Source organism: Hyla sarda, chromosome 10 (assembly GCF_029499605.1).
Source record: "Hyla sarda isolate aHylSar1 chromosome 10, aHylSar1.hap1, whole genome shotgun sequence".
Classification (NCBI taxonomy): Eukaryota; Metazoa; Chordata; class Amphibia; order Anura; family Hylidae; genus Hyla; species Hyla sarda.
This window is the reverse complement of record NC_079198.1, coordinates 9,547,568-9,574,539: the sequence shown is the minus strand read 5'-3', so window position 1 is coordinate 9,574,539 and position 26,972 is coordinate 9,547,568. Positions and strand designations below refer to the sequence as shown.

Below are 26,972 nucleotides of genomic sequence, written 5' to 3'. Positions count from 1 at the left end.
CAGTAGTAGTCACCCCTGCAAAAATGTACAAAAATATCAAAGGTGACAGTACCTGCCACCATGTCAATTTCTTTTTTTCTGCTCCTGATATATCCCCCTCTTCATTACCTGTCCCCTGCTGTTCTTATTTTCTAAATTCGCTCAGGAGTTCTTATATTATCCCCAGATTATACTTGCTCACTGCCCATGTGCTTTCTCTGGCTGAAGGGGACATTACCCAGCAGATGTGACATCAGCTGAAACCTGCTTGGTAACTTTTCCGCTCTTCCCTGTTCTATGCTGCGCTCAGGATCGGGAGCGCGCATAGAACAAGGAGCCAATCACGGCATGCAGGCTGTAATTCCCCTCCTCTCTGTTATGCAAAGCACGAGGCATACAGAGAGGTGGGAGATCAGAATCGCCCTGCCTGCCATATAGGCAGGGGGGTGGGGACAAGAGCCTGTGTCCTAACCCTGATTGACAGGCAGGGAGCGAGAGCTTTGCAGGGCTGTGCCGGTGTCCCAAACCCACCTGCACTTCCAGACTTTGGACTTGTGCCAGTCCACCACAAGTCCAAAGTCTATGCGCACAGTATGGGGAGGGAGAGAACAGAGACCCCTACTGGTCAAAACTTCAATGGAAAAAATAACATAGAAAGAGAGATTTTTTTTTCATGAGAATAAATTATAAAGAGTTATTAATTTAAATGAAGAACAACATATCAAAAGTTGTATTTGATGACAGGTACTCTTTAAAAACCATTTCTATAAGTGAAAGAAAATATGTTTCACACTAATTTTCAGGAAGTAACCAGGACAAGTCACTTCCTCCAGAAAAATCTGTGATTGAGATTTGCACTCACTTCTGAAGTGTCGGGACAATAGGTGCGGTATGTAAGTAATCACTCATTTTACTTTATATTGGAACTTACTATCTCCCTTCGAAAGCATTTGGAGTAAAACATCATAAAGTGTCAGAGTAATATTGTAAGTTTATCGTCCAGTTGGTTTTCTGAAAATTATCTGTCAGTGTCAAAGCATTTGTTTATGCAAAGTTTTATTCTCTTTATTGTTTTATATTTTTTTCACTACTTTTGTTTCTATTCTTTGTGTGTATGATAAAGACCAGTACTAGCCATTGGTGGTGCAAATATTGACGTAGGGCAGAAAGACATGCATAAAACATTTATTTATGTAATCCATTTTAAAGGGGTACTCCGACCCTAGACATCTTATCCCCTATCCAAAGCATAGAGGATAAGATGTCTGATCACGGGGATCCAGCCAATGGGAACCCCAGCAATCTCATTTGTTTAGAGTGTCTGATGCAGCTGCAGATGCTCGTGACGCCATGACCGCTTGTGAGTCACAATACAACCCCATTCAGTTACATTAGCCCCATTACAGTACGATCACTATACCGCAACACAGTGATTGTTGCTTGCGCGACCCCTCGTAATTACCCAAAACACCATGTAGCCCCAGACTTATTAAGATGTTGGACCGGGTAAATATGGTGTATCTAAATGTCTGCAGATTTTGGAACTGTTTGGAAATCACAACTGCATTTCCCATAGAGGAAGTAGATACTTTATTTACAAATCATGTGATCTCTGGATGGTGGATTCTGTGAAAATTGCTTAATAATGCTGAACTGAAAATGTAAAATCACAGACAAAATGGCAATAATATGTGTGCGGTTATGTCTCAGGCAGATATGTAAATAATTACAGGTGGGGTCTATGATCATGGGCTCAAGAAGGGGTAAAACTGCTTCCTCCTGATGGCCTAGAGAAAGCTCTCAAGGGGTACTTTGGGATAGTGTATCTCTTGTGAGTGGTTGGTGACTAGCCACGCCTCTCTGATGTACGTGAAGTAAATGTACCCCTTTTTATGGGCTTAGACATGTGGTGCATCATTGGATTGAGAGAAGCAGGATGGTTGTTTTCATGAATTACCCACCATCTAGGCTGTTCTGATCAATCTGTTGGGAGCAGTGGTTGTGTAAGGGAACACACAAATGACAAACGGGCTCTAGGCACTACAGACAGACCACCAGTAGACAAGCATGAGCGGCTCCCACCGTTTCCACAATCCAGTTCCCAGTTCTTATGGTAAAGAAGGCGTGTCGCCCCTTTAGACCATACCTTTTCTTCTCCAGACGGAGGGAGTGCCCCCTCGTCCTTTGAGGGGTTTAACCTGGAAAAGTTTTTCTCCATATTTTTTGTATGGGCCATTTATATACTTATATTCATTGATCATACCCCCCTAAACGTCTCTTCTCAAGACTAAACAAACATAATTCTTTTAACCTTCCCTCGTAGCTAAGATGTTCCATGCCCCATATTAGTTTAGTCGCGCGTCTCTGCACCTTTCCAACTCCGCAGTGTCCCTTTTATGGACTGGTGCCCAAAACTGAACAGCATATTCCAGGTGAGGCCGTACCAATGCTTTATAGAGGGGTAGTATTATGTCCCTGTCCCTTGAGTCCATGCCTCTTTTGATACATGACAATACAGAGAGTCCTGCTTGTCCTCAGTATACAGAAAAGTGTCCAACAAGTTGATGTTGGAAGCAGAAGAAGTGGACAAGAGTATGGATGAGAATGACTATGACAATGGCCCAACTCTGATGTCTAGATGACTGGATCAGGACATCTCCAGAGCAGCCGGCCTTGTGGGGTGTTCCTGCTATTCAGTTGTTTGTACCAACCAAAAATATGGGGGACCAATCTCCCCAAAAGCAAGAAGAACACATCACCCTTCAGTCTTGGCCACAGCTTCCCTTTGATCATATCTTCATGTTTCTTTTTTTACATTGTAGCTGGTTTCCTGTGTTAAAACTTTTTTTTACCAGTAAAAGGAGAAGAAATCTACTGACCAACTATCTATATCTAAGGCTATGACTGTAAATGATACTGTGTATTATGATATGTTTGAATGATATACCACTGTAACAGAAAACACAAATGCTCGCCATGGTCTCTACAGTTTTACTGTATATGCAAAATGACGAGTTAAGAAAAAAAGCAAAAAACTTCACATTGTTTTTAAGTGCAAAATTAACTATTGAACAATTTTTCTGATACAGAGTTTTGTTGTTTTATCTCTTGCATTGACACAAAATGCAAAAAAAAATAAAATAAATAAATAAAATACAATTGTCTCTTTGGAGTGCCTGTAGATGAAATTAGTTGAAAAAAAAAGTAAAGATTAAGAACTGGTAAAGGCCTATGATATGAAAACATTACTATAATTTAAATTTACTTTGGACATTTCGCCAAGTTTAAAAAAAGTGCTGAGACCTCCTCCGATCGTTGCTTAAAGCTGGGTGAAGTGGGCTGCTGTGCGCTTCACTCCCCAGCTTGGTGAGCAGTCCCACTGATTACAGCAGACAGGCACTACTATAGCCTATACAATGGTCCCTCAAGTTACAATATGAATTTGGTCCAGGACTAACATTAAATGTTTAGACCTGAACTCTATGGAAACCTGGTATTAGTTCTTAAGCCCCAAAATGTCATCCAAAAATAGGAAAAAGTGAGCATCAAAGAAAAATAAATAGATACCAAATGCAGATAAAGCAAGTCCTTATGTGGTGGCCGAGTATGGGAGATGTTACCCCGTACCCTTTCTGTCCTGTCAGGCAGCCTCCTTCAGTGTCCGCAGGGCCCCTTGCACCTATTCTCCCCTGTACATATGTTCTGCAGTGTATTGTATTATGAAATGTGTTGTATGTTTAAGAGTTATACCATATGATATGTCATGTGATTGTTACACAGGAGGTACCAGTGACAGGTGACCCCAAGAGTGACCTATGGGCTCCCTGCTAGTCTCCCCCCATATAAGCCCTGGGTGGAGCTTCGCTCTCTCTCTCTTCTTGCTGAGGTGCAGTGCAGGCTTGTCTAGTATGTGTGTCCAGAGTGTTCGAGACCTCAAAGTCAAGTCAGTCCCTGTCATCTGTCAAGTCATCGTGGTCTGCATTCAATTGTCCAGTCCTACTACAAGTCCCAGCAAGTCCTTAAATGGGCACTGTCAGATACAAAAACTTTTGATATGTTGTAAAGCATGTATAACCAATAGGTTTTGCAATTGCTTTCATTAGAAAATTTTCAGTATTTCATACTGTAACAGCCAGTCAAACAACTGCCCCCCCCTGCCTACTTGGACACATACTACTCCTGCTGTGTCCATGCATCATCACATATGTCATGGACACACTTCCTTGATTGACAGCTGTGAGCGCAGGGCTCAGAGCTGTGGGAAAAAATCCTCCCACTGTCATCTTGTGTCCCGCTACTGTCAGGGAGGACAAGCTGGGAGTTGTAGTTTTGCTAATGCTAGGGGAGATGTCAGCAGACAATATACTGAGGGAGGGGGCGGAGACCTGCACAATGAGGTCACACCCCCTCCCTTTGAGAGGAATTCAGACTAGTGAGCTAAATTAAAAGGGTAATAAAAAAATTAATAAAGGTGCTAGACACATAAAAATTCGATGTACATGGTCAGGATTAGGTACTGAGTGATATATTGAAAAAAATGTTTTTTGTTGGATTTGATGGGTACACTTTAAGGTTTCTGCATCACTGGTCACCTCCCTGGGCCCTGGCTGAACTGTATAGACTTTACCAACTGTCTACCCTCAGTAAAGCTACCGTTGTCCATTGGCATCAGAGTCTTTATTGCCCCCCGTGTCCAGCCCAGGATTCAGCGGTATAACTTATGATGGTTATAGGCTAAACCACGCCCTGGCGTCATGAATACAATGGGTTAATGCCATCTGCCCCTAGGATAACAACATCTGCCCTCATCACACCCCTCTGCCACTCTTACATATAAAAGTAAAAAAGATCTGCTGGAAGCTGTAAATCACGGTCCATATAGAGGACAGGAGCTTCTTCAAGGTCCTGTACAGTACACACAATGTCCTAAAAAAGTAACATGGAGCCGCCCTCACCTGGTGTCCAAAGGAGCAGCTAACTGTGGCCCAGGTAATGAGTAGTGCAGAACATGTAGTACCTCCCTGTACTGTAGGTGGCGCTACCAGACAAGAATTCAGTGCATACACTTCACTAATACAGGGGTTTTTCAGTGAATGCCCATTCTGATTGGTCGGTTCTTCCAGCCATTGATGCATATCGCAGATCTGGACTCTCTGTAGCATTGTATGTTGAGTCTGGTTTCAAGTTATAATAGTCTGTAAAAGATCTAAAATATTGTAACCTGAGGCCATTGTAAGTTATGGGATCACTGTAGTCGGTTTATAACTAATGATCGTTGGAGGTCCCAGCACTGACGTATCTTAAACGTATCTTAAAAGTTAATTTAAATGACAGTAATGCTTTAAATGTACTTATATGATAGGAATATTTTTATGAATGTGGAAGATGCTGATTAATTCCTGTTTACTGTGTTATTTTCTTTATATAACTGGAAGGAGCTGTGTCCATGACATGACTGAGCTGTGTCCATGACTGAGCTGTGCCCATGACTGAGCTGTGTCCATGACTGAGCTGTGTCCATGACTGAGCTGTGTCCATGACTGAGCTGTGTCCATGACTGAGCTGTGTCCATGACTGAGCTGTGTCCATGCACTAGTTTGCTGTTGTAGTCATCAAAGAACACAGTACACAATGGGTATGAAGCTGATTTTTCTCCTCATCGTTTTTCAAGGTAATACCGGTCTGTCCGTAAATATTTGAGAAGATACAATGAAACGTGTTATCTCCAGCTTCCTGTATGTTTTCTAGGTTTTCATCTGGGCTTTGTATGCTGGGGGCAGAGGACTCGATATATAGTCAGAGCTTTACTTGGATCCTGTGTTGAGCTCCCTTGTGCACATAGGTTCGGTGACAGCCCAGAAATGTCCGGTGTTGTATGGTACGCTGGAAATAAAGAGATATTAAACACAAAGAACTCATCATCAGTACTGGAGGAATACAGAAACAGAACCTCACTGGTACCAGGAGAGAAGAGCTGTACCCTGAGGATAGACCCTGTGAGGAGAGAAGACGGTAATGATTATTATTCAAGGAGTTCAGATGATATAACGCCACAGGACTCTTACAGGCGGTATTCTAAATATGATGGTACACACCTTTATGTCACAGGTAAATATTTAGGAGATAGAGAACAATGGGAACTAATGAAACATGTCCAATTCTTTTAGGGTCATTTCCCATCTATCTCTTCCTCTCTTTTCTCTTTCCTGGTTCAGGTAATATTCATAAAAGGGAACTCCGGCCCTAAGACATCTTATCCCCTATCCAAAGGATTATCCCCCTGATCGCGGGGGGCCTTACCGCTGGGGACCAATCCAGTATGCAGCACCCACCTGTGAGCACTGCAGGAAGTGCTGGAGGCTCCAAGTCTTATGCCTCCCGACCACTGGATGGAGTATCATGATGACGCGACTTCGCCCTCGTGTGACGTCACGCCCCGCCCCCTCAATGCAAGTCTATGGGAGGGGGCGTGACAGCCGTCACGCCCCCTCCCATAGACTTGCATTGAGGGGGTGGGGCATGACATCACACGAGGGCGAAGTCGCGTCATCATGATACTCCATCCAGTGGTCGGGAGGCATAAGACTTGGAGCCTCCAGCGCTTCCTGCAGTGCTCACGGGTGGGTGCTGCATGCTGGATTGCAGGGGTCCCCAGCAGCTGGACCCCCGCAATCAGACATCTTATCCCCTATCCTTTGGATAGGAGATGAGAAGCCTTAGGGTCGGAGTACCCCTTTAAACCATTCTAATATAGAGAGAGATGCCTCAACTACAGGTGAATCTCATACAATATCCCTCAGTCTTTCTTCATGGTGTAGATCCTAGGCGTCCAACCCACGGCCCTCCAGCTTGCAGAACTATAATTCTCAGCATGCTAGGAGTTGTAGTTTTGCAGCAGCTGAAGGCTGCAGGTTGGACACCTCGGGCATAGATGAAAAATGACTACCTGTAATTGTCATATTGTGATCCCTCAGGTTCTCCAAGAGGACTTCAGGTTCATGTGTCTGCAAATCTAACGGAAGAAAACGCCACCACCATACGATGCTCTGTAGAGCACACATGCGGCTCCAGTCCTCCTACTATACGATGGAACAAACCCGGTCAGATCACAAAGTATTCAACACCCACTTGGGAAGGGTGGACAGAAGAATCAAAACTCACCTATATTCCCTTCTATGTGGATGATGGGAGTCGTGTTCAGTGCACGGCGACATATCCTAATGGACAAAACGCTCAGAGATCAGCAGAACTGAGAATCCTTTGTATGTATTACAAGTCAATTAAACTTAGACTTTTTTTTTATTTAAATTTGATTTATATCAATCAATTAAACAATTATACAAAGCTTAGACCTTGAACATATTACTGCTATACAATACACATGAAAATAGTTTTACCCCCCCCATTTCCCTCCCCCCACACGAAAAAAAAAAAAATTCTCCACCGTAACTTTTTTTTAAATCAACTGATGCCATAAAGTTAAACAGATTTGTAAATGACTTCTATTAAAAAAAATCTTAATCCTTTCAGTACTTATTAGCTGCTGAATACTACAGAGGAAATTCTTTTCTTTTTGGAACACACAGACCTACTCAAAAGACAGTTCCTGGAGGTGCCTATAGTGTAGCATAGAAATAGCTTCTAGACTGAGATACAATCACTTACCAAATAACATTTTTATGTTATTTTTTTTATTTTTTTTAAAGGGAACTTATCAGCATTTTTACTCATTTTAACTCCTTGCTGGCTGGATGCTGACAAAGTTGATAAAAAATGGAAATAATGAGAAAGTAGTCCCCTGGGCGGTGCGGCATTCAGAACTAGTCCCCGAGCCCCGGGCTGTACACCTCTTGGGCCTCTGATCACACCTACTGACAGCAGCATATAGATAAGATGGGACTAGACCAAGGTCACATCTCCTCTCCTCCCCCTCCCTGCTCACTCACTTATGCACAGGTCACACAGCATGCCCAGAAATCTCTTCCATAGAAGTCAAATTGGACAACTTCAGTCTATTTTTTTTCCATGTCTATGGGTTGTGAGGCTCCACATAAATCTAGCAAGCCTGTGCACTGGCGGGGGATTAATATGGACCTGCATTCGAGATGCCGTTCTCGATAAATCCCCCTCTTAGTGGGAGAGAATAATTAAAGAATATGAGCTTTAGGTGTCTTTTTATACCTATACCACACATTTGGTAGGAGGACAGAAGATTATTTGGGGCTGGGAAATGATAAAGATCAAGGTTTGCATATTATTTGTATCCAACATAAATATGTAAAAGAATGGAGCACTCACCGGTCTTGACTTGTGAAACAGGTTTCTTTATTGTATCACGATATGTAGTGCATAGTATCCCATGCGGGGGAGCGGACAGGAACAGGTGAGGTGGGGGAGTGGTTTGGGCGACGGTCCGTATCGCGCAATCAGCGCTTCGTCAGGCCCCGAGGGGCCTGACGAAGCACTGATTGCGCGATACGGACCGTCGCCCAAACCACTCCCCCACCTCACCTGTTCCTGTGCTCCATTCATTTACATATCTATATTGGATACATCTTCTACTTTCTATATGAGCACCGGAAAGGTCTAGCAGCCAGAGGATTCCAGCTATACAGCGATTTGTGCAGTAACAGTGCCGGATACACCCATAAGACGATAGAGTTTGCATATTATTGTCTACAGAATTGATGTACGTTATGGTAGTGTCTGCTGACCATGACAATAGTACCCCAGCACCGCCATTATAGCAGCCCTGGATGTGATCGGCACCCATCAATATCCTGCTTTATTTTTTGGAAAGATAGGTTAAAATCATGAATTACTACGATATCACCTTCTTGGTTGACTAAGACTAAGAAAGTCTGCACCATTATAAGCCATTTTGCCTCATGTATACAGGTATATTGCTACTATTGAAGAGCAGTGTGGAGTAGAGGCCTTGTTGTAGCTACCCCTCGGTCAAACACAAACCCTCTCCCTCTTCATTGTATATTACATTTGTATTTATATATATATATATATATATATATATTTTTTTTTTTTTTATATTCTGCAGTTGCACCAAAACACGTCACAGCCACCATCATCGAGAAAGGTGAAATACTGGAAGGGAGTGATGTGAATTTGATGTGCATCTCCATCTCTAAGCCTGAAGTCAATATGTATGAATGGTACAAGGGAGAAAACAGAACATTATTACCATATACCAGATGGAAGATGACAGTACACAATGTAACCAGGGACATGGAGCCATATTCCTGTGCTGCTATAAATACAGTGGGTAGAGGAGAATCAGCCCTGATGAAGATACCGGTACTATGTAAGTGTAATGGAGTTTTGGGGGTGCCTACCAGTGTCTCTGGTGTCCCTTGTTACGTCTCTGTGCCTGACAGGCAGATCCTGGAACTCCACTCCTTGGAGCTGGGGTACATCTCTGCGGCAGTGCCTCCACCCAGTATCTGGGGCAGGGATGTGAAATCCCGCAGGGAACATCCTAGATATAATGAAACTGGTACAACCTAACTTAAAGGGGTACTCCACTGGCCAGAGTTCGGAACATTTAGTTCTGAATGCTGTGTGCATGCTGCGGGGGTCGGCCATGCCTCCTCATGACGTCACGCCACGCCACGCCACCTCCCATAGACTTGCATTGAGGGGGCGTGATCGATCCCCGCAGCGTGCACACAGCATTCAGAACTAAATGTTCAGAATGCTGTCCAGTGGAGTACCTCTTTAATCTAACTTTATATTGCAGGAAGAAAATAAACAAACATGCATAACATCACACAATAGGAAATGGTATAGCACAGAGTCAGACAGAGCAATGTGGATATAGATTTCCCATACCCACACACACACACACCTGGGGCCCCACCCTGATCTTCGCCCTAATGGTTATTGGTACACACAAGAGGAGGGGTCCTTACAAAGTCCTGCCTGCAGCATCAGCTGGATTAGGCTGAACTCTGTAAATGTTTGCCGCCAGACCTCAAGGCCTTTACTCTGTGTAGGAAGACAGGGTGCCCTGTTGACGGACAGGGAAGTAGGGCTTCAGGCTTACCCTTACACTGATAGTAATCGGGTCAGTCCAGATTCAGTTTCTCTCTCTGCTCACACAGGCTGTAGTGGAATCAGTTCTGATCTCTCCAACTTGCCAGCAGGTCTATCTCAGCTGCTGCTGGATTGTTTTAAGTAGATTCTTGTAACTTCTTCCCTGTATGTCCTCTGACTTGCTGGAATGCTGAAAGACTACATTTTCTCTCAAAGTGGCCGCCATCACATGATTACAAACAAAATCCACCTTCCAACTCTAGTTTGCTCATATAGTTAGTTTATTTGTGGATGTAGTATTCCATCTACTACATAAGCGGCTTTAGACTTTGAGGCTTTAGGTAAAACTTGATCATGAGACCCCTCACAACCCCGGGCCTTTGAATTTTAGAGAATGGTGGTGTATACAGTGTATGCTTTGACTCTAATCCGGGGAGCACACAGACATTTTTATAAGGGTAAGGGTTTAGAAACATAAAATAATACCTCCAAACCAGGACAACATATTACTACTGCAGTGACTAATACCATCATACTGTTATTAATATAAAAAAAAACACTATACAGAGACCAATATCACCACTATACAAGAAAGAAATAATTGTATCACACCATGACCACTACCATCCTTAAGTGATGAGATAATACCGCCATACTGATACTGAATAAAACCACTATACCCAGACCAGTATCACCAATAACACCACTTTACAAGGGACAAAAAATACTGCTCACCATGACTACACATTACCATCATATAGAGACTGGATAATACCACCATACTGATACTGAACAAAAACCTCTCTGCAGACAGTGTAGACCCCAGCTCTACACAGGCTCTACAGACCATATCAGTGAGCACATACAGTTACATCAGGAGACGTGCAGGTGATGACTTCTCTCCTTTTTCTTCTCCCTCCAGCCCAGACCATCATGACGATTTCTTCCAGCCCCAACTCGACTCCACAGAACCTGCCAGACAAACATTTTAGGCTCCGCACTTTTCCAGCAGCTTTAGTGTTCTATACAGTAATAATAACCCCTTAGTTTATCACACAGTAGAATGGATCGATAAGTGTGTTGCAGCAGCAGCCCCCTTTATGTAGGAAAAACAGCAGAAGGCAATTCCCCAATTAGCCAGGTAGCGCCACTCCCATAGGCAAATAATCAACCCAGTATTCAGATAATCCTCCTAATTAACCAGGTAGCCCCTCCAGTTATCCACTTCCCAGTAACCAGTAATTACCTCCAATAGCCGGTAATCTCCCCCAGTAGCCAGTAATCTCCCAATGGGCAGTAATTCCTCCCCAATATGCATTAATCCCCCCTAATCAGCAGTAAGTACCCCCTTCCACCCTCCAATAGACAGCACCCCCCTCCCCCACACACAAGACAGTAATTCCCACCAATAGGCAGTAATTACACGACAGGCTTTTATCCCCTTCATTTATTTACCTTAAACACAGGCATTATTCCCCCCCAATAGGCATTAATTTCCCTCACTAATAGTCAGAACCCCCCACCCAGAAGCAAATATAATTTAAAAAAATATATATATATACTTACCTCTTCTTCTGGGAAGGACATCAGCAGTTGGACCGCCTCCGTTCTCCTCCAGGTGGCGATCTGAGTTACATTACTGCAGGGAGAGGTATTATGGGGATATCCAGTGCTGGCACGCCATTATGTGGATGGCAGAGTTATAATGAACTTGATGATCACATCCGTAACACCTTCCTCCTCCAGCTTCCCACCATTTGTAGGACCCCTAATCACTGGGGCAGCTCTCTGTACAGAATTGGGGGCTCAGCTGGAACAAAAAACTTTAAAGAAATGTTCTATACCTTGCTTCTTTTTCTGGATCCTATTTTCACGCAATATATTTATGATATATCGTTACAGGTGAAGGATCCAGTTATTCTTTTACAGAATCTAAGAGTAATGTGATCCTTCTAGCAACGATCGGAACAGTCGGCCCATTGCTGCTCCTACTGGTTGTCTACTTATACTGGAGGTAGGATCAACAAACAACAAATATAGCATAGAACAATGTGCTGGTCGATGCTTTAAAGGGGTAAGAGGATAGGGGATAAGATGTCTGATCACGGGTGTCCTGCCGATGGGGACCACCGCGATCTCTGTGCTGCGTGCACCGGATGTCTGGGGTGCCGCAGGGGACTTAAAAGAAGTTTTCCAAAACAGGGCTAAAAAAAAATCTTTGAATGGGCATTGTCCTAGTGACATGTTCAAAGTTTTGATGTTCAAACCTGTGGTGTCTACGGGTGAGATGTGGATGTAATGCACAATTCGTGATGCCAGAGCAATGTTAACCTTCACGTTCTGAGGATGAGATAGCCCTCCTGAGCAAAGTGCGGGGACAATGATGACCCCGATGCTAGGTTACAGAAAACTATCTTTACTAAGGCAAAGATGTTGTTACAGCCTTCACAGTACAGATTTGTGCAGACGTTCAGACTGAGCCCGGGAAACCTGTTGCCTTGCTAGGACTTGTAGTTGCTGAAACTGCAGACTTGAGATTAATGACAGCCCACACTGAATTAGAGACTTTAGACTGACGGGCTGACTAAAGATAGTTTTTCCCCTGTAGCGTGGTGCTTACCGCCAGGCTTGAACTTCACCTGAGCGAAGGAGTTTCCTTAGATTTGTGTGGCTGCAGATTTTAGGTTTCTTCTCCTTAGGCCTCCTCAGACTTCTCCACACTATTCCTCAGCTCCCAAACTCCTAGACTCAACTCTCATCTCTTCTCACACAACACTGTTGGCTGTCTTTTCATGCTGAGAGTTGAAGTTTTGCAACATTTGAAGGGCCACAGTTTGAGATCACTGCTAAATGTCATATTTTATTATTTTATTTTATTTATTGGGGTGTTGCTGTGAGGTATATCACGGTTATAATTAACTCTTGTCAGTCGTGACGCCAGGGCGAGGGTTAAATGCTGTATGGCTTGGCCTATCGCCACCCTTCCCAATAGCGATAGGTAGATGCAGAATAAAGTATTGTCCACAACCAGAGCTTTGCTGAAAACTTACGTAAACTTTACTGAAGATTTTCTGTAACATGCGAATACAGGGACAGTCTTTATAACAGAGTCTATGTACAGCTTAGCTGAGATTGACGTATGGTTGGGACTTTTGTAAGTTCTTTAGCTTAGTAGGATTTAGTTTGCGCAGATCTGCTGGATTTAAGGTTATGTTTAGGTCCAGAGGTCTCGCTAGCATAAGCAGGGAAGTTGTAAGAACTCACTGTTTAGCTTCAGGTCAAGGCCGGCAGGCTGTGGCCTAGTATTTGTCTTTGCAAGTTGCGGAGGTCCTACCCCATGGAGTGTCAGCAACCCAAGAGATGCTGCTTGCTTGGCAGTACAGGAACAAGAGAGCGATCATTGGCTGCAGCTCCCTTATATGGGCAGGGGCTGGCCGTTTTAGGATTGGTCCACACCATCTGTCAATCAGCTTTACAAGGCATTGTGGGTATTACATCACCCAGAACCTCCAAAGGTCCTTTTACCTACCATAGAGACTAAACCACAATCACATGACCCGCAGGTCCTGCGACGCTATGCAAGGTAAGTATACACTTTCTATACAGTATTTACATTTATTTTAGAAATATATTAACTATTTGAGGGGTGACTAGGGGATGACTAGAGAAGCGGAAGCCCACAGTTTCTAGGAACTCTGACTTTGGGGACCCCTAACCAAGGTACGGTATGCAATACGGTACCGGGACACCACATTAACTTCATGAGTATTGTTACATGTGTATGGCATTGTGTTATATGTAAGAGAAGCAGGGGCGGACACAGACCTCAGAGGGGCCCTGTGCAAAGAATGTGCTTGTTCAGGAACCCTCCCCCCCTTCACATGTCACTTACTCAGGTGAGCCACCATATGTCACTTGCTCAGGGGGGTCCCCAACCATATCAGTTGCTCAGGAGGACCCCCCCCCCTAATAATTATTTATTATTCCCCCCATATGCTGCAGCTCATTCAGGCCCCTCTAATCGATGCTCTGAGACAGTGACAGACCTGCTCCGCTGCTCTCCATGTCCGCCGTGTGTCCTGAAGTGAGCACCTTCCCTGACAGTCTCCAACAACCCGCGCTGCACAGTCACATGACCTGACTGCGTACAGCGTCAGGTTATAGTGCGCGCTGCACTCAGTCAGTCTGGAGGAGACCAGGGAGGAGACCGCCCCTCCTGCATATAAGTGAGCGCTTCCAGAAGAACTCACTAGTATGAAAGGGCCAGGGACGGCCCAAGACCTTGTGCTGCCTGGGTCAAAGAGTGAAATGCTGCCCCCCCCCAAAAAAAAAAGAAAGAAAGAAGATAAAAAAGTACTATGCCATACAATTGCACTGCAACTCACATTAATCTGCATCATTAGGTATGCGGCAGTTCCCCCCACATTAGGTAGCATAGGTTCCCCACATTAGGTATCAGTTCCCCCCACATTAGGTAGCATAGTTTCCCCACATTAGGCACCATAGTTTCCCCACATTAGGTAGCATAGTTCCTCACATTAGGTAGCATAGCCGTCCCCCCAACACACAAACACACAAACACACACGCACACAGACACACACATAGACACACTTACCTGGCCTGCGCAGCACTTCTCCTCTCCAGTGGTGGCCTGACGAGTGATGTCACTGGCGTCATCCTGCGCGGGTTTGCGGAGGTACGTCACTTATGCGACGTCCCTCGTCAGACCCGAGTTGGCCGACTGCAGACTCACTGTCTCACTGCGCTATTATGTGCAGTGGCAGGGCCGGCCCTGACCCATGAACCTACTAAAAAAAAAAGGGGCAGCAAAGTGCCAATGGTTCCACTGGGTCCCATTGTAGGGCCAGCCCTGGAAAGGGCGGCAAGCCCCCTCACACGCTGGGCCCCTGTGCAGCTAAACTGGCTGCAAAGCCGATATGTTCGCCCCTGAAGAGAAGACTTAGCTCACCAAACTTTATTGAATAAATGCAGATGAAATGTTTGGTGTGCTAAGTCTTCTCTCACATATTATTACGGATTGGGACTCCTACTTCAGCACCCACAGTTCTGATAGAGACGCATTCTTGACACTGGCATTGTGTTGTATTCATGCAGCGCCATCTGCTGGAAGAAATGCCAGGGAAATAATTAATACATTAATAAATATATCATAAATAATGTCATATAATAAATATAATACATTAATAAAAATCTTTGTGGATTTTTATTCCCTACAGGTTTTTTCCCACGATATTTACTACATTCGCTACGTTTTGAACTTTTTTTTTTACATATGCTCTGAGCTGTTTTCTCAGAGCACAAATCTACCGCATTTTCTGTGGAACCTTAGTAAGCGTATGGTCACACGTAAGGAATCCGCAGCGTATTTCATGCTGCGAAATCACCAGTGATGTGACCCATAGTGTGCCTCCAGCTGTGACTTAAAGCTCCGAGCTCCTCCCTACTGCCCCCTGACCTGCTCGCAGTGATCCACCGCTCAGAGCAGCAACACAGGGCCTGTGAGTCGCTGCGCCAATGTACAGTATACTCAGACATCGTGGCTGCTCCGAGTACGTGCGGTGAGCGGATTGTTGCTGCGAGCAGGCCAGGGGGCGGAGCTTTTAGTCACAGCTATGGGTCGGGTCACAGTATGGGTCAGGTCATCTGTTACATGTGACTAGAGATGAGCGAACTTACAGTAAATTCGATTCGTCACGAACTTCTCGGCTCGGCAGTTGATAACTTTTCCTGCATAAATTAGTTCAGCTTTCCGGTGCTCCGGTGGGCTGGAAAAGGTGGATACAGTCCTAGGAGACTCTTTCCTAGGAATGTATCCACCTTTTCCAGTCCACCGGAGCACCTGAAAGCTGAACTAATTTACGCAGGAAAAGTCATCAACTGCCGAGCCGAGAAGTTCGTGACGAATCGAATTTACTGTAAGTTCGCTCATCTCTACATGTGACCCTACAATAAATATGTTTATTTTTAAACCTTCCTTTTCCAGATGACCACGCCCCTTTCCCGGCAGCCGCGCCCCTTTTGGGGTTTTCAGAGTAAAATGAAGAGTTGGACGGGTTTGTAAATATTTTGGCACAAATTCGGGCGCAGACACAATTTGGGGCACAATGTACCAAATTATTGTGCCCAACCCGGCAAAACAGGTCGGGGTTTACAATAGTAAATCGGGGCCATTATGTTTCCTTCTTCTTTTCTTCTTGCTTTCAATCAATTACAGAATGTATTAGCTTTAAGAATTTACATTTTTTTTTCTTTAATAGAAAAAGATGCCGGAAAGGGACAAGCAGGGAGGTAAGTGACCCTAAAATGGTTTATATATTACATAATATGTTTTAAAATGATAAATTAGAGAACAGATTATAAGGTCTACACACGGTGACCCGGATAGGAGGAGGATGGGGGCAGGGGAGGTCACAACCAGCCAACCATTGTACAGTGATCCCTCAACTTACAATGGCCTCAACATACAATAGTTTCAACATACAATGGTCTTTTCTGGACCATTGTAACTTGAAACCAGACTCAACATACAATATACAGACCATCCAGATCTGGAGGAACTGACCAATTAGAATGGGCATTCACTGGTAAACCACCTCTATTACTGAAGTGTATGTACTGACTGGTGTCTGGTAGCGCCCCCTACAGTACAGGGAGGTATTACATGTTCTGTACTCTTTACCTCTATTACTGAAGTGTATGTACTGACTGGTGTCTGGTAGCGCCCCCTACAGTACAGGGAGGTATTACATGTTCTGTACTCTTTACCTGTATTACTGAAGTGTATGCACTGACTGGTGTCTGGTAGTGCCCACTACAGTACAGGGAGGTATTACATGTTCTGTACTCTTTACCTGTATTACTGAAGTGTATGCACTGACTGGTGTCTGGTAGCACCCCCTACAGTACAGGGTGGTATTACATGTTCTGTACTCTTTACCTGTATTACTGAAGTGCATGCACTGACTGGTGTCTGGTAGCGCCCCCTATAGTATAGGGAGGTATTACATGTTCTGTACTCTTTACCTGTATTACTGAAGTGTATGCACTGACTGGCTGTCTGGTAGCGCCCCCTACAGTACTGGGAGGTATTACATGTTCTGTACTCTTTACCTGTATTACTGAAGTGTATGCACTGACTGGTGTCTGGTAGCACCCCCTACAGTACAGGGAGGAACTACAAGTTCTGTACTACTCCTTACCTGTGCCAGGGTTAGCTGCTCCTTTTGGACACCAAGTAATGGTGGCTCCATCTGGGACCCTGAAGAAGCTTCTGTCCTCTACATAAATCATTGTTTCCCAACCAGGGTGCCTCCAGCTTTTGCAAAACTACAACTCCCAGCATGCCCGGACAGCCAACGGCTGTCCGGGCATGCTGGGAGTTGTAGTTTTGCAACAGCTGGAGGCACCCTGGTTGGGAAACACTGACATAGACAGTGATTACAGATCCCAGCAGATCTTTCTTACTTTTATATGTAAGGATTTGCTATATCTCTATTAGTTATTTACTTATTTTTCTTTAATCCTCACTTTTTCCTATATTTGGATGACATTTTGGTGGCTTCAGAACCAATTTCCAGGTTTCCATAGAGTTCTGGTCTCAACATACAATGGTCTCAACATACAATGGTCGCCCTGGAACCGATTAATATTGTAACTTGAGGGACCACTGTATTCTTATTAGTGTTGCTCCCTTAGCTGATTGGCTTAGAGGGATTACATGGACCTCTCCATGCCCCCATTTACAAGACGAAGAAGAGACCACCGAATGGATACTCCATTTAGAGGGTGAAAAAAGTCCTTTCCTTTTTATTGGGCCATCCAAAACCAGAGTTTTGTTTTAGAATGTTATAGGTACACAATGGGCTCCACAGCAGGCTGTGACATCATCTGAAGCCATACAGGGGAGAACTTCCTCCCTCACTCTGCTACACACAGCCCAGAGCAGTTCAGTGTGAAATGAGCTATGATTGGCCAAGGCTGCACACACACACCCCTCAGGACTCCAGACTTCATTTCCTGACTTTGGACTTCTGCCAGGTCAGCAGGAGTTCAAAGTCTGAGCAAGAGATGGGGGGGGGGGGGGGGGGGGGAATGTGCTCCGGACAAGTAGGGGGACACCTAGTGGCAGATTTTTTTTAAACATAAATAAAACATAGAATTTTTTTTTTTATTTACCATAAGGATTGCAATAGCAAAATTTTGTTTTAATGATAGTGCCCATTTAATACTGGCCACATATGCATGCCTTTTATTTTTTATTTTTTTAGGTTGTTGAGTCTCCAGATGCAACATATTCTGATCTTGTGAAAAACGATATTGCAGAAGATTATGAAGAATTAAGGGTACGTGTAAAAATATAACATGTGACTTGTGTGGAACTGAAGAACCCTCACTCTACTGCCGTAGCCAAATAAATAGGGAATATATTGATGCCAATAGTCAGTCTCTTGATGGAGTCTTTACATCAGTCCAGATGGCAGAATTTTATCACCTTACATTCTTAACCCCTTCCTGCTATAGGACATATACATATGTGTACTATAAAACTATAATGTAAATTATCCTGCACGGTGAACGCCGTGAAAAAAAATAAAAATAAAAGAGCAAAATTCACCAATTTTGGTACAAAAAGTGGAATAAAAAAGATAAAAAGGTAGCACATGTTGCAAAAAATGATACCACTAAAAAGTACAGCTCATCCCGCAAGAAATAAGCCCTCGCTCAATGGCGTCGGACGAAAAAAAAAAAAAAAAACATTCTGTTGGAAAATGAATGGCAGAAAAATAATTTTGCTCAGAAAAGGAAAAAGAACATAGAAAGCCATATAAAATGGTATCACCGTAATCGTAATGACCCACAAAAAATGCAAAAATGTCAGCAAAAATGCACCACTTATATAAAGTACAATATGTCCCGAAAAAACAAACTCAGAATTGCTCCGCTCAGAAAAAGCGTTCTAAAGTTATTACCATTGAAAAAGACACATGTCAAATAAAAAATAAAATAAAAAAAGAGCCTGGTCATTAAAAGAAATCTGTCAGTAGTATCACCCGCAGTAAATCTGTTACACAGGCTTGTAGTGCGGCTGATGCTGATTAAAACGTTACTCACATTGTGTAGATTCGCCCAGCCGTTCCGCCACATATTGGGTTTTTCGATATATGCTAATGGGGCATGGGTGGAGCTCTGATCTTCGCCGGATGGCCAATGCACTTGGCTCATTAATATTCATAAACCCCCTCTCTGCTCCTCCGGCCGCGTTATAGTACTGCGCATGCGTTGCTTACAGTGCAACAACGTCTGCAGCTGTGATGCCGAGGGAACGGCGCTTCCGGGAGGACACAATAAGCGACGCATGCGCAGTACTATAACACGGCCGAAGGAGCAGGGAGGGGGGTTTATAAATATTCATGAGCCGGGTGCAGTGTCCGCCCGGCGAAGATGACTTCAGGGTGCCCGAACCTCAGATGGGAGCTCCGCCCATGCCCCAAGGGCCTCATTAGCATATATAGAAAAATGCCATTTGTGGAGGAACAGCTGGGCGAATCTAAACAGTGTGATTAATGTTTGAATCAGCATCACCTGCACTACAAGTCTGTGTAACAGGTTTAGTGCGGGTGATACTACTGACAGATTTCCTTTAAGGTAAAAAATGGGTCCGTCCTTAACCCCTTAACGACCACGGACGTAAATGTACGTCCTGGCTTGGCGGGACTTCCCGCACCAGGACGTACATTTACGTCCTGTGTATGACCGCGAGCACCCTTCCGATGCATACACGGATCATACACGGCAGGTTCCGGCTGCTAGCAGCAGCCGGGGACCCGGCGGTAATGGCCGACATCCGCGATCGCGCGGATGTCCGCCATTAACCCCTCCGATGCCGTGATCAATACAGATCACGGCATCTGCGGCACTTTGATTGGATGATTGGATCGCCCGCAGCGCTGCCGCGGGGAACCGATCACCCAGCATGACAGCCGGAGGTCCCCTTACCTAGCTCCCGCTGTCTCCCGGGGTCTTCTGCTCTGGTCTGCGATCGAGCAGACCAGAGCAGAAGATCACCGATAATACTGAGCAGTGCTGTGTCCTATGCATAGCACTGCACAGTATTAGCAATCAAACGATTGCTATAGATAGTCTCCTATGGGGACATAAAAAGTGTAAAAAAAAAGTTGAAAAATTTAAAAAAAAAAAATAAAAAAAATTAGAAAAATCCCCTCCCCAATAAAAATGAAAATTGTCAGTTTTTCCCATTTTACCCCCAAAAAGTGTAAAGATTTTTTTTTATAAACATATTTGGTATCGTCGCGTGCGTAAATGTCCGAACTATCAAAATATAATGTTAATGATCCCGTACGGTGAATGGCGTAAACGTAAACAATTTTAAAGGTCCACAAATCCTGCTTTTTTGTCACATTTTATAAAAAAAATTATTTATGAAAAATTATCTAAAAGTTTTATATATGCAAGTGTGATATTTAAAAAAAGTACAGATGACGGCGCAAAAAATTAGTCCTCATACCGCCCTATATACGGAAAAGTGAAAAAGTTATAGGTGGCCAAAATAGGTCAATTTTAGATTACTGATTTTGTACAAAAAGTTTTTGATTTTTTTTAAGCGGTACAAAAATATAAAAGTATCTAGCCATGGGTATCATTTTAATCGCATTGACCCACAGAATAAAGAACACATATCATTTTTACCGTAAGTTTACAGTGTGAAAACAAAACCCTCCAAAATGTGCAAAATTTTGGTTTTCATTTAAATTTCCTCCCTAAAATTTTTTTTTTTTTGGGTTCGCAATACATTTTATGGTAAAATGAGAGGTTTCATTACAAAGTACAATTGGTCACGCAAAAAACAAGCCCTTATATGGGTCTGTAGATGGAAATATAAAGGAGTTATGGATTTTAGAAGGCGAGGAGGAAAAAAACGAAAACGCTAAAATAAAATTGGCCTGGTCCTTGAGGTGAAAATGGGCTTGGTCATTAAGGGGTTAAGGGGTGAAAGTTTGAAGAAAGTCTAGCGATCAGATGATCATTACGCATGCAAATGTAATAATAGGATGTACTACTTCATGAGACAATCGCTCCAATTATAACAATATGTTATTATACAGTCAAGCATTGACTGAGGGACTTGTAGGAAACCCACAGATTACCCATCTATCTCATACAGTGCCCAGCAATGGATCCAATACCTGAGGCTGCACATGTAGTAGGTGCATTTTGCTCCTTAGATAACCTTTGCCCTTCCTTGGCTAAACATATCACATATTCACAACTCATCAAGGGTGGAAAAAAAGAACAGTGGAATATAAAATTGGGCATAAGCAAGAGAATAACAAAAATTAACATAAAACAATTAATAAAAATAAAAAAAAACATATCGAAATCTAACCAGATCTTTGGTATACATTATCTATTATTCTACTGCATTGTGATCAGTGATGTTATTGTGTAATGCAAATCAAAATAAATTCCTTATATCTTCTGTTACAGCCTATGAACTCCAAATATGTCGCCATGGGAGGACATGTGGGTGCAGGAAACCAACATGAGAACACGCATAAGAAAAATGGGAAAACCGTCCAATCATTTGCTTAATTAATTTACTTAATAAAAAAATAAAAGTAAAAAAGGAATGTTATGTTTGTTCTCTATAAACTCAAGAAACCTCCCTACTCCCACCCCAAAAACTGATTCCATTTCCTGGAAAAGCAAATGTAATAATTGACTGTTCTGTTGTGGCCAAGGCCAGATTTACCCGTAGGTGTAATAGGCCCATGACTATAAGCTACCTTAGGGGTAAAAAGTGTGTTGGAGGAAGAGTTTAAAAATAATTATACAAAATATTATATATTTAGATGTCAAGGGGTATTTCGGCTTTATGCATCTTATCCCCTATCCAAACGATAGGGGATAAGATGTATGATCGCAGAGTCCCGCCGCTGGGGACCCCTGCAATCTCGGTGCAGCCCCCGGTATTCTGTGCTGGGCGCTACCTCTGAGATGGGGACATGATGTCACCCTCACGCCACGCCCCCTCCATTCATGTCTATGGGAGGGGGCATGACGGCCACCACGCCCCCTCCCATAGACATGAATGGAGGGGGCGTGGCGTGACATCACGTCCCCGTCTCGGAGGTAGCGCTCTACACAGAATTTCAGTGGCTCCACCGAGATCGCGGGGGTCCCCAGCGGTGGGACCCCTGTGATCATACATCTTATCCCCTATCCTTTGGATAGGGGGAATAAGATGTATAAAGGTTTATTTTGCTCCTTAGCTGTCCTGCCATTAACAGAAAGCCACCGTTGACTTCTTTTGCAGTGATATCATGAACAAGAAACCTTGGCTGCTATGGGCTGGAACTATATTATCTTTAGCAACAAATTCAGGTTCTGTTTGGGGCAAGACAACAGTAGGGTCAAGTATGAAGACCTGGTGGTGAGGACACAATGCCCGACCTGAGACATTGTTTAAAGGGGTACTCCACTTCCCAAGCGTCACGTCACGGCCACACCCCTTGTGATGTCACACCAGAGCCCCTCAATGTAAGTCTATGAGAGGGGGTGTGGTGGCCGCATTAAGGAGCATGGTGTGACGTCACAAGGGGCATGGCCATGATGTCACTACCCCCGCTGCTCACACCCAGCGTTCTAAATGAACGACGGGTGCTGCACAGAAATTGCGGGGGCCCCAGCTGCGGGACCCCCGCGATCAGATATATTATCCTCTATCCTTTGGATAAGGTGTCTAGGGGCAGAAGGCTCCTTTAAGACAGTTGGTCATTCCTAGTAGTGATATGAAGGACACTAACAGTTTATGTGGTTGCAAGTGTTGGCAGGATATGCAACTGGCATTTTTCAGCAGGATAATGGTCGCCCACAGTTGGCTTCTCAGAATTGTCTCCACCAAATTGCAACACTCTCTTGATCTGCCAAATCACCATAAGGGAGATTTATCAAAATCTGTCCAGAGGAAAAGTTGCTGAGTTGCCCATAGCAACCAATCAGATCACTTCTTTCATTTTGCAGAGGCCTTGTTAAAAATGAAAGAAGCGATCTGGTTGGTTTCTATGGACAACTGAGCAACTTTTCCTCTGGACAGGTTTTGATAAATCTCCCCCCCGTATTATTATTGGACCAGCACTAATGCCAGCATCGGCAACTTACGATTGGGCAGGATTTACAAGCTCAGCAGTGATATCTGTGGGCAAATTTGTTGTAGGATGGCATATAGAACATTTATGCTTCCATGACCAACTGTATCTTATCTTGCATCAAGGCTAGAGGTGCCCAACAGGGCACTAGAGCCTTTTTTCTATTGAAGAGTTTTCCCCATTAAATGGGGGCTTCGGGGAAGTTAAGAAAAATAGAAATGCCCCACAGCCCCCACAATACCTGTTCTGTGTCCCCTGTATTTATCCTTGTGCTTTTCCAGTTCATTTGGCCCCTGTTGTCTCCTAAACATTCTTTTTCCTTGCTTGTAGCCCAGAATACAACTCCCAGCAGTCAGTGCAGCTCTGTGTAATGGCTGTCACCCAATTTCTTTTACTATCTGTGTACATGCTGTGTTTTTCTAAACACACAGGGAGCAGCACACACTGTACATGTCTTTTCTTTCAAACTATCCTTCCCCACAGCAATAAATCATGCTATGCTCTGAATGGCAGCAGTCAGTAATAAGATCTACAGCAGAAAAAGAGCAGTGTTATGTGCCGAGGAGACACTGGGCTGTTTCTCTGCCAGCAAGTCCCTTACACAGGAAGAGGAAGAGGGAGGGGGAGGGGGAGGGGGAGAGGAGCTGTGGCTGTGAAGACAGAAATCACATGGTGTTTGTCTTCCAGGAGGGTGGGGGCTAGGTCTCAGTGAGGGGTTTACACAAAGACAAGCAGGATCAGATTAGGACATCTTTCTCTCACTCCCTGCATGTAAGTGACAGCTGAAAGTGGGGAACTGCTCTATATAGCTAATGAATGATATTTAGACAAATAAATAGGTTGGCGAAAGGGAAAGGATGGGCTATGGATTTAGTTTAAGATTTTTAGTTTAAAATCATAATCACTTTCATATATCATTATTACATTCACACATAGAAAGTTTCATTAGAGTCCAACAACTTCTTCTTTGCACGTCTTGATAAAGAGCTCAGTCCGAGCTAGAAAAGCGTTGAAAGTGCTTTTTATACCTACTTTTTATGTCTTTCCTGACGGAATAAAGATAACTTTTTATTGGGACAAGCGCCTGACTTTGGAGAAAATTTCTTCCTTTTTAATTGTCTATTTAACAACTTCTTTTTGGTCTGGTATTTATTTTGTAAATGAGTATAAAAAAAATAATAGTCACAAATCACAATTACAGCATTAGTCACGTGAGAAATGCATAACTACTGTTTATCTTCTATTAATTTTCTTCTGTGGTTGACTTCCTTCTCCTTTCTCATTAGTGCTCAGGCTGCTGTTCCGCTTTTCCACAATGGGGACACTGCAGTTCCCTTTGACCTATGAATTCCTTGAAGCCATTTACACAATTTTTGTTTATTGAACAAGCAGTGCACATTGGGAAGGCATCATATTGGCTCATAGAAACAACTTAAAGGGGTATTCTGGGGTTATATATCTTATCCCCTATCCAAAGGATAGGGGGGATAAGATGTATGATCACAGGGGTCCCACCGATGGGGACCCCCATGATCTCGGTGCAGCCCCCGGCATTCTGTGCACAACGGCGGGACCCCTGCAATCATACATCTTATCCCCTATCTTTTGGATAGGGATAAGATGTATAAAGCCGGAATACCCTTTTAAATTATGTACTCTAGGGAATACTGTTGAGTGAACTTGCCCATAGAATCTAGGCTTGGTCAGTATTTTGAGAAATATTCCAAACAAAGTCAAACATTGGCAGGTTTGCTTCGGCCTAAAAAGTGCTTACATACAGTAAGCTAGGGATGCTATATGCATCACCAGCTTATTAAAATAGATTCCCATGGTCCAGTAACTCCCCACCCATACTACACAGCAAGCTTTCCCTGCCGCCAATTTCCAACATTTACGGGGTCGCCCAACCAAGAGCAGAAAATATTTATTGCTGTGCACCAGGCTGCTACTGCTTGGTTTGTATCTGGCTGGTTATGAAAAAATGGGTAACCACATGCATTTTTGTTTAAATATATTTATATATATATAAAAAAAAAACTTTACCCCCCCCCCCCTTTTTAGGCTTTAGTTATTGTGTTCACTGTTTTATATGTACAGGGGACTGCTTTTAGATGTGTTGTTGAGTTTTGGGCTCCTCATTGTGGTATGTAAATGTGTATTTATTGTTGAACACTTTGTATAGCGTTGGTGTGTGATAGGTTAATTGGCTTTTTTTTTTTTTTTTAAATAAACCAAGTAGCTGAGTACCTGGCATTGCCCCGTTTTTCCTTCCTAATCCTTGTATTCTCTACACCATGATGCCTGCAGATTGGACTGCATTTCCCTTTAAACAACTCTTTTTAAACAACTTGTTTTCGAAAAAGTTCTCTTTGGTCTTTAATCGTCAGTTGTCATGGACCATATGATACTTTTGGAACTGTACAACTGTTGATCTGGGCACTGTATTATGCCATGAATCTGGGCACTGTATTACACCATTAATCTGGGCACCAGATGCCAATATTGATTTCAGTAATTTATGCCTCTTGATGGCAATAAATAACAATATTAGGGCACTGTATATAACACAATAAATAGATATATACACAGTTATCTGGGCAGTGGGTAAAGGTATTGATTTGGGCACTATATAGCACTATTAATCTGGGAACTGCAATACACTATATATCTGGGCACTATAGGACACTTATGATCTGCGTACTGTATGATTGATTAATCTGGGAACCAAATTGCTTGTTTGATCTTTAATCAGTTTTAAACACTATTGGTCTAGGAACAGTATGACTCAAAGAATCAGGGAAACATAGGACACTACTTATCTGGGAACTCTAGAACCCTATTGATCTGAATGTATAAACTGGCCACCAAGTCACACCAAGAATTTGGGCATTGAATGACACTATTCACCTGCAAAGTGTTGATTTACCCATGTCTAATGCACATTGCATAAATGGCTTATACAAGATGACCACGAGTTTTATAATCTTTTACAAACTGTATTTGTTTTTTCATCCCACACAAAGAGAGAAAAAAACGGAGCACTCACCGCTCCAATTGCGGGCAGACAAGCTTCAGGAATTCGCAGACCATATCGATCCAAGCAGGGAGGCGGAAGATGGATCCGGGGGGAGTTCAGACGTCGGGCCACGGACCGTATCACGCCCCTAGGCGCTTCGTCAGGCCGCTCTTAGCGGCCTGACGAAGCGCCAAGGGGCGTGATACGGTCCGTGGCTTGACGCCTGAACCCCCCCCCGGATCCATCTGTCTCCTCCCTGCTTGGACCGATGTGGTCTGCGGATTCCTGAAGCTGGTCTGCCCGCAATTGGAACGGTGAGTGCTCCGCTTATTTTTCTCTTTTTGTGGGATGTCACATTAATTGCTGTGAATTCTTAGGCGTGTAGCGCCACCTCGCCATTGCCAGATTGACACACCTGGGTCCGGTATCCTGAGCTGATTTTGGATGTGTGGATGTGTAGCACAGTGGTGTTGGCCGCCTTTCAGTCTTTGAGATAATATTTTGTATTTGTTTTTTGCTTAGCTTGCACCCCCTTACTTGTTTTGCTTTAAAACAATGTGTGATAAAGGGAAAACCAAAAAAGGGGCAGAGTTTTCACCTCTGAAGATTTAAAATGCTCACCACAATAACAGTCGTCTTATCAAGGTAAAAAAAATACATCAACTTGCAGAAGGTAAGTGTCACAAATTTCACTTCCTTAAATTCATATCTTCACTTCCCAAAATGCCAAATAGAGAAG

The 26,972-nt window shown here is 43.5% G+C and overlaps 1 protein-coding gene across 1 annotated transcript; it reads left to right on the top strand.

Moving 5' to 3' along the window:
* The first annotated feature begins 850 nt into the window (after positions 1-850).
* On the top strand, positions 851-21,773 carry LOC130294683 (B-cell receptor CD22-like). The gene is made up of 9 exons (XM_056544880.1): positions 851-872; positions 5,415-5,650; positions 5,728-6,087; positions 6,954-7,241; positions 9,035-9,298; positions 11,932-12,043; positions 16,309-16,339; positions 18,319-18,393; positions 21,557-21,773. The coding sequence occupies exons 2-9, from the start codon at positions 5,611-5,613 to the stop codon at positions 21,659-21,661; spliced, it is 1,275 nt and encodes a 424-aa protein (XP_056400855.1). The 5' UTR covers positions 851-872; positions 5,415-5,610; the 3' UTR covers positions 21,662-21,773.
* Positions 21,774-26,972: the final 5,199 nt, after the last annotated feature.

Excerpts from the sequence above, each read along its gene's own strand:
- LOC130294683 (XM_056544880.1), top strand. The coding sequence starts at position 5,611 with ATGGGTATGAAGCTGATTTTTCTCCTCATCGTTTTTCAAG. Across the intron at positions 7,242-9,034 it reads AGCAGAACTGAGAATCCTTT|TTGCACCAAAACACGTCACA; the intron begins GTATGTATTACA and ends TATATTCTGCAG. Across the intron at positions 18,394-21,556 it reads AAGATTATGAAGAATTAAGG|CCTATGAACTCCAAATATGT; the intron begins GTACGTGTAAAA and ends CTTCTGTTACAG.